Raw genomic sequence first — 12,698 nt, forward strand, 5'->3', positions numbered from 1 at the left:
CAAATTATTTCTTGGCTACATCTGAGAGATAGATGTGAACTGTGTGGGCAAATGCTGACAATTTATGTCAAAAGATGAACTTGATGCATAGATATATTTTTCATTAAGAATGAAAGCTAGTGTTAGTTTTATAGTTTTAATGACATTGTGGGAGACTGTAGATTTCTAATTTTGGAATCAAAGAAATAGCAGCTCTCTCAGTTTCTCCTAGAACAAAATGCATGCTTAGCATTGACCAATTCAAACTGACTTTTAATTTAATAAAAATTAAGAGACCATTAGTTTAACTGTTCATCATGTCTTCACAGACCAGCTGCAGAGCTGTCACCTACTACAGCTTCACAAAAAAGTGATTCAGAAATACGACAAACATTGCTTTTCCTGAGTGGTACAAAATGTCATGGAATTGATACTTTTGTAGGACATAATCTGATACATTTTTTCTGAGAGAAACAATCTGAGAATGAAACCATCTTTGTCCTCCTTTTGCACCAGCTTTATATTTTTACCACTAAACTTTCAAAGAAAAAAAAAAATCATTAAGCTAAACTGAAATTTCATCCCAAATACTGAAAGTCAAGATTTAGTCCCAATTCATGACAACAGGCTTATAAGATTTGAAGTTTTATCTGAAGAAGGGTAACACATGAAGAGTAAGGAAAAGAATTTTGGCAGAGACCATAGGGGGGAAAAAGGCAGTGGTAAAGCAACCAAAAGACATATGAGAGATGCATTTTCAAATTCTAGTTATAATTTTGACAAGAATGAAATCATTGGAAGTGATCAAAATAATGACAATTGTGGAGCTGAAAATATTTTTTAAAATTCTCTGGGATACCAGCTCATAAGAAGTTCAGTTTGTGTTGCACTGGAAATCTTGTTACTGCACTTTGACATGCTGACTGTGCTTTGCTTTAAAATGGATGGAAATAATTTTCGTCTTCCAGAAAGCAGAATGTGTTGATGGAAAAACCCCTTCAGGACCAATTCCTATGAAAGAGAGAAGAATGGGGTAGCACTTCAGAAAAATTGATTTTGCTCCTGACTTACATAGGAAAATTGACTAGCTGGTAATTTTGAGTCCTTAGCCAGATTTAAAATATTAATGAAATTCGCAGAATGACACAAAATGTGTCTTTTTATGTGTGTATAAATCAAATGAGTATAACCACTGTTGGGCTTGTTGCACATTGCTCCATTTTAAAACCTATAGTTACTTCCAATTCATTTAACTTCTGAGGCTTCCAGATTTACATAATTTGACTTTTCTTTTATTTACCTTTTAAAAAAACCCAAAACATAGTATATATAACTAGTAATTTTGAAGCCCTTTTTCTGAACTTTTCACATTAATTTAACCGGTGTTATGCTTGAAGCATTTTTAAATAAATAAAAGCTTTTTAAAAATAAATTTTTGATTGTCGCAGGACCAAATTAAGCTGGACACTAGAGATTTAGGTACTAAAATAAGAAAAGAAGAAAGAAGCCCAATGATAAGCATCTCCACTTACTAAGGAAATAATGATGATAAAAGACTATAGAGTACTCATCATCAAGAACACAAGGAACAAAAGGGCAAAAGTTATACCTCTACACCAGTTTAAGTCCTGAACATGGATATGGCCCTTTATATCACCCAGAGCACAAACAATAACAGCTGCTGATAAATTCTAAGGTGCAGATCCCAAAACATTTGTGCCCTTTATCCCACTATCTCTATTATTACTCAGTCATGGTATTGACATGTCTCAGTCCATATCTCAGCCTTGTGGCTTCTGGACATCCAGCCCAGGGATGTCAGGACAAGAAGTTGATTTTTATGCTTAGTTCTCCTTCAAACCAAGGTACAGGAGAAGGCAGGAATTGTGAGCTGGGATCTTGTGTGAGTATTAAGCAATATTTATACTCTCGGACCTGACAGCATGGAAGGTGTCTGTGGGTCTGTAGCTTAGACAAAACCAAAGCATCCTATACATGTGAGAAAGCCTACTGGAACTGAACAGGGCAGCTGTCTGCTCTCAAATGTACCTTATCAGTGTTGAGAAATTACAGAACTGGCTTTAAGTGCATGGCACAGGTTCCTTCAGCAGTGAAAACATGGCATCATATATTTCAGGGTTTCATAGAACTTGCATGGCCCAGATGGTTGGTGCCCAAATCAGTGTCTCACAAAAAGCTGCTACCAAGAATGCCCAGGAATAAAAGGAAGTATCCAGAGTACAACTAAGTTTCCCACTCTAATAAAAACATTATTTTCCAGCTACCAGATAACCTCCATATTGTGAAAAAAAATGAAGATTCTTGCCAATCTTTCAATACATGTAATTTTATCCTCCTCTGTGATGATCTCCTTTTCTGCACCATAGTCTATTCTTCAGTACATCTGATCTTGGTGGGCTCTACACCTGCTTCCTTCCTTTTGCTGGAAACAGTCTGCCAGTTGAAGGAAACAAGTCTCACATCTGGTATGAAATGTATCTACTGTAAAAAAAAAATCATCTTTGATTCAAAGTAACAGATAAGAAGTTGCTAAGAAAACTAAGATGTAGCACTGTGGCAAGAGCATATTCAGAAACACAAAACAGCTCAGAGCCCTATCCTCTCCCTGTGGCTGATCTGACATTTGTATGCATTGCTAGCTTGAACTGACAAATTGCTCAGTATTTTCCATTAACATTCCTGCTGGCTTGTGTTATAAGTAGGGAGATAACAGATTTCACTTGAGCTGTAGATAATGCTAGAAAGCAAACTGCCTCCGCTGTCTACCAAATTACTGACAAGCTCTGACTGGTACCCAGTTATCTCGACCACTGGTGGAGGGTGGAATGGCCAGACAGAACAAAGCTAGAGAAAAGCAGTGCTTTGCCTTCCACATCTCAAGCAGTGGTTTCTGAACAAGAATCAGGAAACTCACAAGTTTTATTCCCTTTCTATAGCCCAGGAGAAAACCTTTCCTCAAAGAAAAATCAGGTCAAAAAATGGTTCAGGGGTAAAGAGCTCTGGATTGGTGTCTTAGGCTTCTGCAGTCCCTTGGGCATTGATGAGATGGATGCAAAATCCCTCAAGAGGGACTGACACAAGAATTTGGGAAGTAGACATGTTTGATGGAAAAAATGGTTGGGTTATAGTATGACTATAAAGAAACAGGCACAGTAGAGGCTGTTAAGGCAAAGTTTCTAGACAAAGTTTCTAGCATCTTTTTTTAGGCCAGATAATATACTTGGAAAAATAGATAAGCTTCATGCATACAGCTTCTAGCCTCTATTACAAATAATATATTTTATTAGACTGCTTTTTGCAGACTCACACTTCTCTGGCTTTTAGAAAATAGTTGGATGGGATTTTCAAGGATATCTCAAACACATTAGATACCTCTGTGTGGGTAACTGAACCTAAAAATTGTTTTTAGGTGAAGAAACTTGGCTTTGACTCACAAATTCTCCCTTAGTTTATATGAAATTAAAATTATCTTCTTCCACACTGTTCTGAAGGCATTTCAAAATCTTTTAATAGTGGTTTTAATATGATGTAACATGTTCTTATCTTAATTCCAAAACAGGAATGATTGTATTTTTAATATATAATCCTAAATTTTAGTAGCTGCTTTCAGTCTTGCCTTCATATGATTTCTGCAGAATAAGGAGATTATGAGCAATTTTAATCTTGGACTCAGATCTAGTGTTCTCTCTCCAAATTTACAAACTGTAGAATCTGTGCCATCCAAAACATCTAAATATGTAATCCAGGCCAATGCATTTGTCATCTACTGCCATTCCTTACAAGCAATCAATTAGTTGATTTCCTAGGCATAGGTTGTGGGAAACTGTGATAAATCTGAGGATACTTTGGTTTTGCTTCATTGTTAAATGCCATCACAGCAAAGATTTTAAGAATTAGTAGTGCTTACAGCTGTGGACAAGCATAAGTTTCCTGTAGGAGTCCACGACATCCCTCTGGCTGCCCTGGCTGTCTCGAGACCCTGGCAGGGGTCTCTGAGACCCTGGCAAGAAGTCAAAACCATCTGTGGCTTCAGTTTTAGCCTGTGGAAAAAGCTGTCAATTTTGTATGAGGAATTACAAGTCACAAGGGTTTTACTAGTGTGATATTTGAACTAACACAGGGTGGAAAAGAAGAATTTTGGGATTTTTAGAATGGGGTTCAAGGGTGTACAAGATAGAGGAATTTGGGTGTGTCCTAGCCTTCCTTCCTTTCTTTTTGTCCTCCATGTCTTGGTGTGATGGTGATACTTTTCTATTGGTTCAAGGTAGAGATTCACAGTCTAACCTAGATGATAGGAATTGGTAATAAATTGTAAACAGACTATATGTAACTTTTGATATAAAAGGAAAACACCACCCAAGAGGGCAAGGCAGAATGCTATGGCCTCCTTGCTAGCCAGAGCTCAGCAGGTCAGAGAAAGAATGTTATAGACAAGAAGAAATAAACAACCTTGAAAACACAATCAGACGCATTCCAAGCTTCTTCTTTGGCTGCACCAGGCTAGGGAACGAAGACGTTTACGATCTCGGGGTCACCCTGACCCTCAGAACCCCAAGACATTGACAGTTTCCTTCCCTTTCCCTATGTTTTCTCCTTATTTTGTTACTGTCATGCAAAACAAAATTATTCCAATGTTTTCATGGTAGCTACTTGGCAAAACCATGGAATGCATCCCCACTCCTTAGTGTCTTGAGTATGCACAGCATGTCACTGAGCCCAGGAACATCATATATGGAACCAATGAAACCATAATGGCTGATGGTTTGTTTTTTTTTTTGGTTTTTTTCTTTTTGTTAAAGTAAGGAAAAAGTGAGGAAACTTTTTTTTTCTTTTTAGAACAGCATAACAGAGGTTACCCCTAGTGCTAAGATGGGTTAACTGGATCTTTCTCCAAAGTGAAGTTGGGGAGATTATAAATGAGGATACTAAAAGCAGTTCCCATAGGAACATAAGAAAGTAACATAACTCATACATGGTTTCAAATAACTGGACATGATCTCAACTTCCCACATGCTGTGCAGATGTAGGTGAACACAGCAGCAGATGTTCTCAGTACTGGTCCCCACTTGATGAATTTGCTGTCCCTTCTTCTGTATGACATTTGAGACTTCTCTAAAACACACAAGATTTATTTGAAAGCAAGCGGGAAGCAGGAAATTCATGGGAGATGCTGGAATTCACTATTTTTTTTTAATTAAACCAAACCAGGAATTATAATCAAACATTCATACTTAATTTCTGAATCCCCACCAGGATGTCAGAATTACAACCCACATGGACAGTACTAAGAGCATGGAAACTCTTCACTAATACACCCTGGTGATTAGTAATGCTGCCAAACTGCTCTGAATCCATGACACAAAAGGAGATTCAAAGAATGTAAACTGCCTGATGATTTTTTGGTATTGACAAGGGTTTTTTTTTTTGCTGCTACAATCCGCTCTTTGAACTCTTCCAAGTTCATAGCAGGTAAGGTAATTTCAAATTACTTTTTTCAGTATTTTTAGTAAGTATTTTTTAAGTTTTGTCTGACTTTGAACCAGATAATGAAGTTCAATTTAACAACACATATTTTCTTGATGTTGAAAAATTATTGTGAATATGTGCAACTAGTGACTATGGTTGTTTTGGTAATTAGATGCCATAATGAAGAATTTCAGAAGTAGACATTTTACAAGTGACATTTTAAAAAATAAACACTCAATTTTAATTTTAGTTAGGCATCTCTAAAGGAGGTACACTCCTGCTCTCTCTCGGAGTGTGACATTTAAGCAATATTTTGGGCTTTTTTAAAATTATTATTCTGGGAGAAGCAGTTCTGAGTTTACAGTAGAATTCTAATCAGCAAAATTGTGATACACTGTGTTTTCTGAAAATGATGGCATGAAGTATTTTCCTGATTTATTTCTTCAGAAAATTCTTATTTTATTTAATAAAACAGTTTTATTTAGGCTGAATTGTGGAACAAAATATTGCTATTAATACAGCTAATGAGATCTGCTTAGGCTTCCAGTGGGAAAATATTTTATGAGTAAATGAGTAAACTTCACACCACCTTTTTTTCTTTTTTTTGATGGACTGTTTTTCTATAACAATAGGTACATTGGCAGATCTGTCTTGAAGCCAGAGATGGTGAAAAAACTGCAAGTGTGATCAGATAAGAGGTTAAATGTAGATGGATTTAACCTCTTATAATATTACTGTGATGATCACTTTACAGGCTTTAACTGTGATCTACACATTTAAAAGACATATTAGAAAATCAGAGCTAAGAGATGTTCAACAAAGCAAAGTATACTTTAGTTTTTCTCTCTGTGGTTTTACTCATTCCCATGGGCACTTTTTTTCCTCTGTAGGAAGACCAGAGCAGTATGTCTCAAAGCGCAGTACAGTACTAGGCAGTAGTGACAGTACTACATAGCTTTTCAAGCCATATGCTGTTTCTGAGATACTCAGACATATTTCTGAAAACATTGGTTTCAGCACACAGCAACCAACAGTGCTTCAGTCTGTAAATACTTAAAATGTAAAGATTTCTGGAAAACACAGATAAAGCAGACGACTGATAAATTATACACAAGATATGTCTGGTTTTGGTTCTGTCAAGTCAAAACCGCCAGATTTCGACACGTGTTTAAACTGCATTCCTGATCGCTGCCGAGCAGGTGTTTATACCTGCTTGCTTAACAAAACCAGAAAAAGTGTTTTCCAGCAGTAAGCGTGAAAAGAGAGCCCAGCCCAAACTCGCTGTGCAGCCGTGCTGGAACCACCAGGGATGTCCTGAGGGAGCATCCCCGGGGCAGGAGGGGCAGCCGGGCTGGGTGCGGACTGCGAGGCGCTGGGCGCGGATCTCGGGGCGCTGGGTGCGGATCTCGGGGCTGGGTGCGGATTTCGGGGCGCTGGGTGCGGGTCTCGGGGCGCTGGGTGCGGGTCTCGGGGCGCTGGGTGCCCGCCGTGCCGGGCGCTCCGGCTGCGGCACCGCCCCGGCGCGGGCGGAGCTTGCGGGGGCTGCGCCGGGAGCCGCGGGCAGGAGCGGGACGAGATGCGCCTCGCTCGTATTCCTTATCTTAGCAAAGCCATCTGTCCACTCTCCCCGGCCCTCTCGAAGCTGGATGTCCCCGCAGCCCACCGGGGAGGGGAGAAGGAGAAGGATGTGAGCGGGCAGGACGAGCCCGCCGCCTCCATCCCGCGCAGCGAGAGCGCCCTGCGGCTCCGCGGTCCGCTCCCGGCAGCCGGCGGCCACCGCCCGGGAGGGCAACCCGGGTACCGGGGCTCCTGGTGCTGCCTCTCGGGACGTGTTTGCCGCAGGCTTGGGCAGCTGTTTTCCCTTTGGGTTGCTGTGGATGAAAGACACAGGTGGGTTTTTCTTCCACCCTCCCCTCCCCAAGAAGTGTAAAAAAGTTTGTGAAGGAAGAATCCTAAGCGGAGGTTGGCTGGAGAGGTTTTTGCTTGGTGCAGCGTTTAGAAGCCTGGCATCTGGGTGGTGCTTTCAGACCCCGCTGCCGCCCCCGTCCCGGCTGGGCTCTGGGACGCTCCTGATGGCTTCAGCCCAGCTCAGGAGTGCGTGTGCCTCATGTCGCAGCATAGACATTTCTGCGCGTAAACTTCCTCTTTGTACGTAAGAGGGGCTGCCTTAACTCTCAGTATACTAAATGAAAGTAGCTTCTTTTTCAAAAGCTTGGGTTTGCCACACTTAGATTTTCCCCTTGAATAAATAGTACGCCATTCAAACGTGTGAACTTCATCGCACATGTTTTGTACTTATGTTGTTCTCATTTACGTGTCTGTCTGTGCCGTGAACGTGAACTGCTGAAAGTAAGTCTGCGATCTGCATACAAGAGATTCTTCCACAGGCAGGAGATTTTGTGGGAGCTGGGAGATACCCAAACTTCTGAACCATAAAACCTCCTCTCAGCCTTCTAGCTTAGTTCTAAAGACCTCTCTCTGGATCTCTTGAAATATTGCAGTGTGGCTGGGAGCATGGAAAAGTAGTCCAGACAGATGGGAATTCTGACTTCAAGTGTTGTGAAGTCCAATTAAGATCCCCATCTTTCAGATGTGTTTTAAAAGAATTGTTTCAGATGATACTTCTGGTTTTGGATGTTTTCTGTTAAAAGCAATTCAGTTTCTCATCTGGAAGATGAGCTTAAATGTATGTCCATTTAACAATACACTATTGCTGTCATAATTCTGTTAGCAGGTCAGAAAAGTGATTCTTCCGTCATAAAATTTCATCTGGGATTGTCTTTGAAATGTTATGTAAGGGGGTTGGTTTGGATGCTTTTTGTTTGTTTATTTCTTAATTTAACTTTTCATTAGAAATATGAGTTGTTAAATGAAGGAAAACAGCTATTGTAAAATTTATTTTTATATGAAGGGAACAACGTGTTGATTTAGATTGTGTGGCTATGTAAATATACGAGGGTTTTTTATAGCTCCTTTATATCCCAAGAGAACAATGTAGATATGATGGAAAAGGGTAGGGTTTTTTTTTTTTTTTAGTAATATGAAGTTTGATTTTATTTATTTTATGCATTTTCTTCAGATTTAAATATTTAAAGTGAATTAAGCATCATCTTTGGAATGTTGCACAAAATTGCATGAGAAGATGGTTAAGAAATCTCCCAGCTGGAAACCTGTGAAGCTAATGTGTTCAATAACTTATTTGGTAGTAAAGTGAGAAGGGAAATAAACCAGCTTCACTGCTCAAACTAATGTGTGGTGTCAAGTGCTAAAAGAAGCCTCTCAGTCTCTGGATTAAAGCCTGTGCTCCCAGAAGCTGATCTAACATCTTCTGAAACCTCATTTTTTTCCAGCAGACTACTTCAGAGAAAATACAAGCAGTGATGGGTGTCTGTTTTTGTTGTATCTTTAGACTTTCACTGTCAGAACCAGTTAACAGATGCAGCATCTCATAGCTGGTGACGTTAAACAAACTTTTGGCCCATTTCACCTGGCCATATGTTTTGTATCACTTTGGGTATATTTTGCATTCCCTGTCAGCTCTGACAAATTCAAGGGGACAAGCTGGATGCTCATTTATTTGTCTTGGGTGGAATAGTAGGTTGTATTGTTTTGGGATTTTTAAACATTTTTTGAGAAGCAGAATTGGCAATCCTTTAAGCTCCTGAGTTTGCTAGGAATTGGGAGGGTTCAGGCTGTCCTTCTAGGTCATGGAGCCCTGGGGAGTGCGGAGTAAGACAGGGTTTATAGAGTTCCAGAGTAACCTCTCTTAAACCAAGCAATCTCTCCAGAGGGACAAAAAAACCCCCAAACAAACAAACAAACAAACAAACACCCAACAAAACAAAAAAAACCCCACAAAATCAAGTGAACCTTTTAGCACAAAAGCTCATCTACAAGTGTTTTTTCAACAATAATGTGTATTATTCAGTTAAATGCTAACATTAGGTAAACTTGGACCCATTCTTCAAGGGATTAGTATGGGAGTTTAGAAGCTTTTCTGAAATCTGAATGTAGTTTTTACCTCATCCACAACTGTAAAAACATAGAACTTTATACATGAGCTCCTAAAAATAACTTACTTGCACATAGCCCAGATCTTCAGATGTCTTCCTCTGCAGACCTCTGTCTCCTAAATTCACCCAAAACTTTTTGAAGTTCATCTTTGTTCATCATGTTTGTAATCTTTTGATATCGAGTAATATAATTTTAAAATGTGTCTTGCACTGAGGTTTCAGGACCTGCATGTCTTCATGTCTTCATTAAGGTCTCATTTCCCAACACACCAGGGCAGAACTTGCCCAGCTAAAGCTGTGTGACTAGTGGTCAGTGGAGAAATGATCTGGGCACTGGGCTGGGCCTGCACACTTGGTGTCACACTGCTAAATTTTGGTCAGCTGAGTCCCATCCAGTGACTTTTATAAGTTCCTGGATGCTTATAAAATGCCCTTTTATAAGCACTGTAAATATGAACTCTTGGTATGTTTTTAAGAATGCAGGATGACTGTATAATAGACCTACAATTTATTATTTATGTTTTGAGCTAAATTTTTAATCATGGGATAATTTGTGTTAGAACAGACATTTAAAGGTTATCTAGTCCAACTGCCCTGCTGCAATAGGCAAGGACATCATCAGCTCAGAGTTGAAGACTCTGTTTAGAGCCCTGTCCAACCTCACCTTGAACACTACCAGGGATGAGAATCTAACACCTCCCTGGGCAACCTGTTCCAGTGTTTCACCCCCCCTTGTTGTAAAAAACTTCTTCATTATTGACCCTAAATTGACCAGCCTTTAATTTTAAACCCTTACCCCTTTGCTACAGGCTCTGCTAAGAAGTTTCCCCCCATTTTTCTAAAGTCCCCTTTAAGTGCTGAAAAGCTGCAACAAGGTCTCTCCAGAGCTTTCTCTTCTCCAGGCTAAGCAACCCCAACTCTCTCAGCCTATTTGCATAGGAGAAATGCTCAGAAGAATATTTTTAAGGTTTGGTTTTTGTTCCACTAAATTTTCACTCTGTTCTTTTAAACACTATGTACAATTTAGAGTATATTGATGGTGAGACCCAGTTAGCTTCCTTCGATAACCTGTAACCAGAATTGGGTAGGAGATTTGTTTTTACAAAATTGTAGGAAGAGGACTTAAAATTTTAAGTTCTTTCTCTTAGATATGCTACCTGGGAGCCTTTCCAACATAAATTACCATGTACCTCCTAAAGGGGGAGGAAAAAATCAGAAAGCATCAGTGTTTCAGATGACTAAACAGTAGAAGTGTACATAATTTACTCACCTGAAAAAAACCTTAAGACAGTCTGTATATGACTTTAAAATCACTGCAACATTTAGCACAGTGAGTTTGCGAAATAAGAGAAATAGAAAATTTTGTTCTAAATTCTTACCATGACACAAAGATATAAAAGAAAAAAGCAAGCAACCTCTGAATCTTTGGTAAACAGAACTTTCAATTTTCCATGCTAAATACATATTTTACAAGACAATTTCCAGAAAACAACAGTTAGGAGTAATATAGGAGATGCTCCATTTTAATGTGTGTGCAATCATTCTAGGAGTACGTGACACATGAAAGAGAAGCTTTCAAATTTTTTTACTCCAGCAAGTTATGCATAATCATGCATTTTGCACTGAGGAGTGGAAACTCATATATATGTACACATATACACATCTCCATTTTTATGGAACATTCTGTGCAGAATTTGCTGGCAACCACAGAGAAGGTAGGCTACGTAGTTATGAATCCACATTAAACACTATTGTTTCACAAAACACACAAGCAATGTATTCACTGCATGTGGATAAAATTTACACCTGTGATATGAGAAATGTGAGGCTTTGGGTGTTTGGCTGCTTTGTAAATAATAAAGGAAGACATCTGTTCACTGGTAAATGTGGGAGAAGAGAGATTGTTATCACAGATCTGCAAACCTTTGTGTGCACATGAGAGCTTGAGGGACTGCATTTGATATTTTTCTTTCTGGGTAAAGAAATACCTTCTCCTCCTAAATTTGTCGTTATTTTAATTAAGGTCAAGCCAAGAATGAAACTTCACTTGGGGTAGATTGACTTAATGTGGAGGAAGAGAGAGTTCTTCTGGGAAGCTGATGCAAAAGATATGTTTTCTCACATGAGGAACTTTACTAGGAAGGTGCAAATGACCTTCTCCGTGTGAAACTGTGAACTAGGGAAAAATCGCTTAAAACATCAAAGGAAATGTAAACAAATGGATGTTTCTGTTAAAAATCAGAGTAAAAACTGAAAAGAATTAGAGATATTTGTTACAGTTTAAAATAGGAGGAACTGTTAGTAAATTATGTACCTATTTTTTGTTTTTTGTGTGGAAAGAGCTGTAACAAATGGTTTTAACCATTTGTTTCTTCTGTATTTTCAGAAAGACACTCATTGTCAAAGGAAAGGATAGGGCTGTCCGTCTGCTCTGAAGGAGGAGATCATACTGAAGCATCTTTTTAAGATACCTTCCATTCTGAACATCAAAAAAGATCATCTAATATTATCCTAGGTTTAAACAAGAAAGATGAATTTGAGATGATTGCTCACTTGGTTCTGTTGCTCTGGAGTTACTGCAGAGCAGACACCTGGAAAGACACAGTGAAGGAAAGTAATTCTGTGCTGCAATACCGTGTTTCACACCTGTATAACCATCTAAGAGATATCTCATCTGAGCAAAGATCGCAAGGCTCCTGAGAGGATTTAATCTGTGATGGAATGACTCCTGAGCAACTGCCCTTTTGCAAAGGGCACCCTGCTTTTCTGCCATCACTGATCCATGACAAAGTCCAAAATGAACCACACTTGGATCTATAACCTGAGCTTTGGTGCACCTGCACATCCTGTTGAGCCAAGGGCTGGACTCTCACGAAGTGGGCACACAGTAGTGGCTGTTTTTCTCGGATTAATCTTGTTTTTTGGTTTCTTGAATAACTTGATTGTCCTCATCCTCTTCTGCAAGTTTAAAACCCTGCGTAACCCAGTCAACATGCTTCTCCTGAACATCAGTGTCAGTGACATGTTAGTGTGCATCTCTGGCACTACCCTCAGTTTTGCATCCAACATCCGTGGCAAATGGATTGGAGGGGACCATGCTTGTAGGTGGTATGGCTTTGTCAATTCCTGCTTTGGTAAGAGTTCAGTGATGATTCTTTACTATTCTTCTTTTTAACACTGGTGCATGAAGCAATGTGATTGGGAGCTAAATGCTCTTCT

General features: G+C 39.4%; 1 protein-coding gene across 1 annotated transcript in view; it reads left to right on the plus strand.

Annotated features, from left to right (window-relative positions):
- Positions 1-7,008: 7,008 nt before the first annotated feature.
- LOC140684671 (pinopsin-like) overlaps positions 7,009-12,698 on the plus strand; it is an 82,873-nt gene continuing 77,183 nt past the window's right edge. The window contains exons 1-2 of the mRNA XM_072933096.1: positions 7,009-7,356; positions 11,866-12,613. Coding sequence (XP_072789197.1) covers positions 12,262-12,613 — 352 coding nt within the window. The 5' untranslated portion in view covers positions 7,009-7,356; positions 11,866-12,261. The remainder of the gene's footprint in view (positions 7,357-11,865; positions 12,614-12,698) is intronic.

Source organism: Taeniopygia guttata, chromosome 1 (assembly GCF_048771995.1).
Source record: "Taeniopygia guttata chromosome 1, bTaeGut7.mat, whole genome shotgun sequence".
Taxonomy (NCBI): Eukaryota; Metazoa; Chordata; class Aves; order Passeriformes; family Estrildidae; genus Taeniopygia; species Taeniopygia guttata.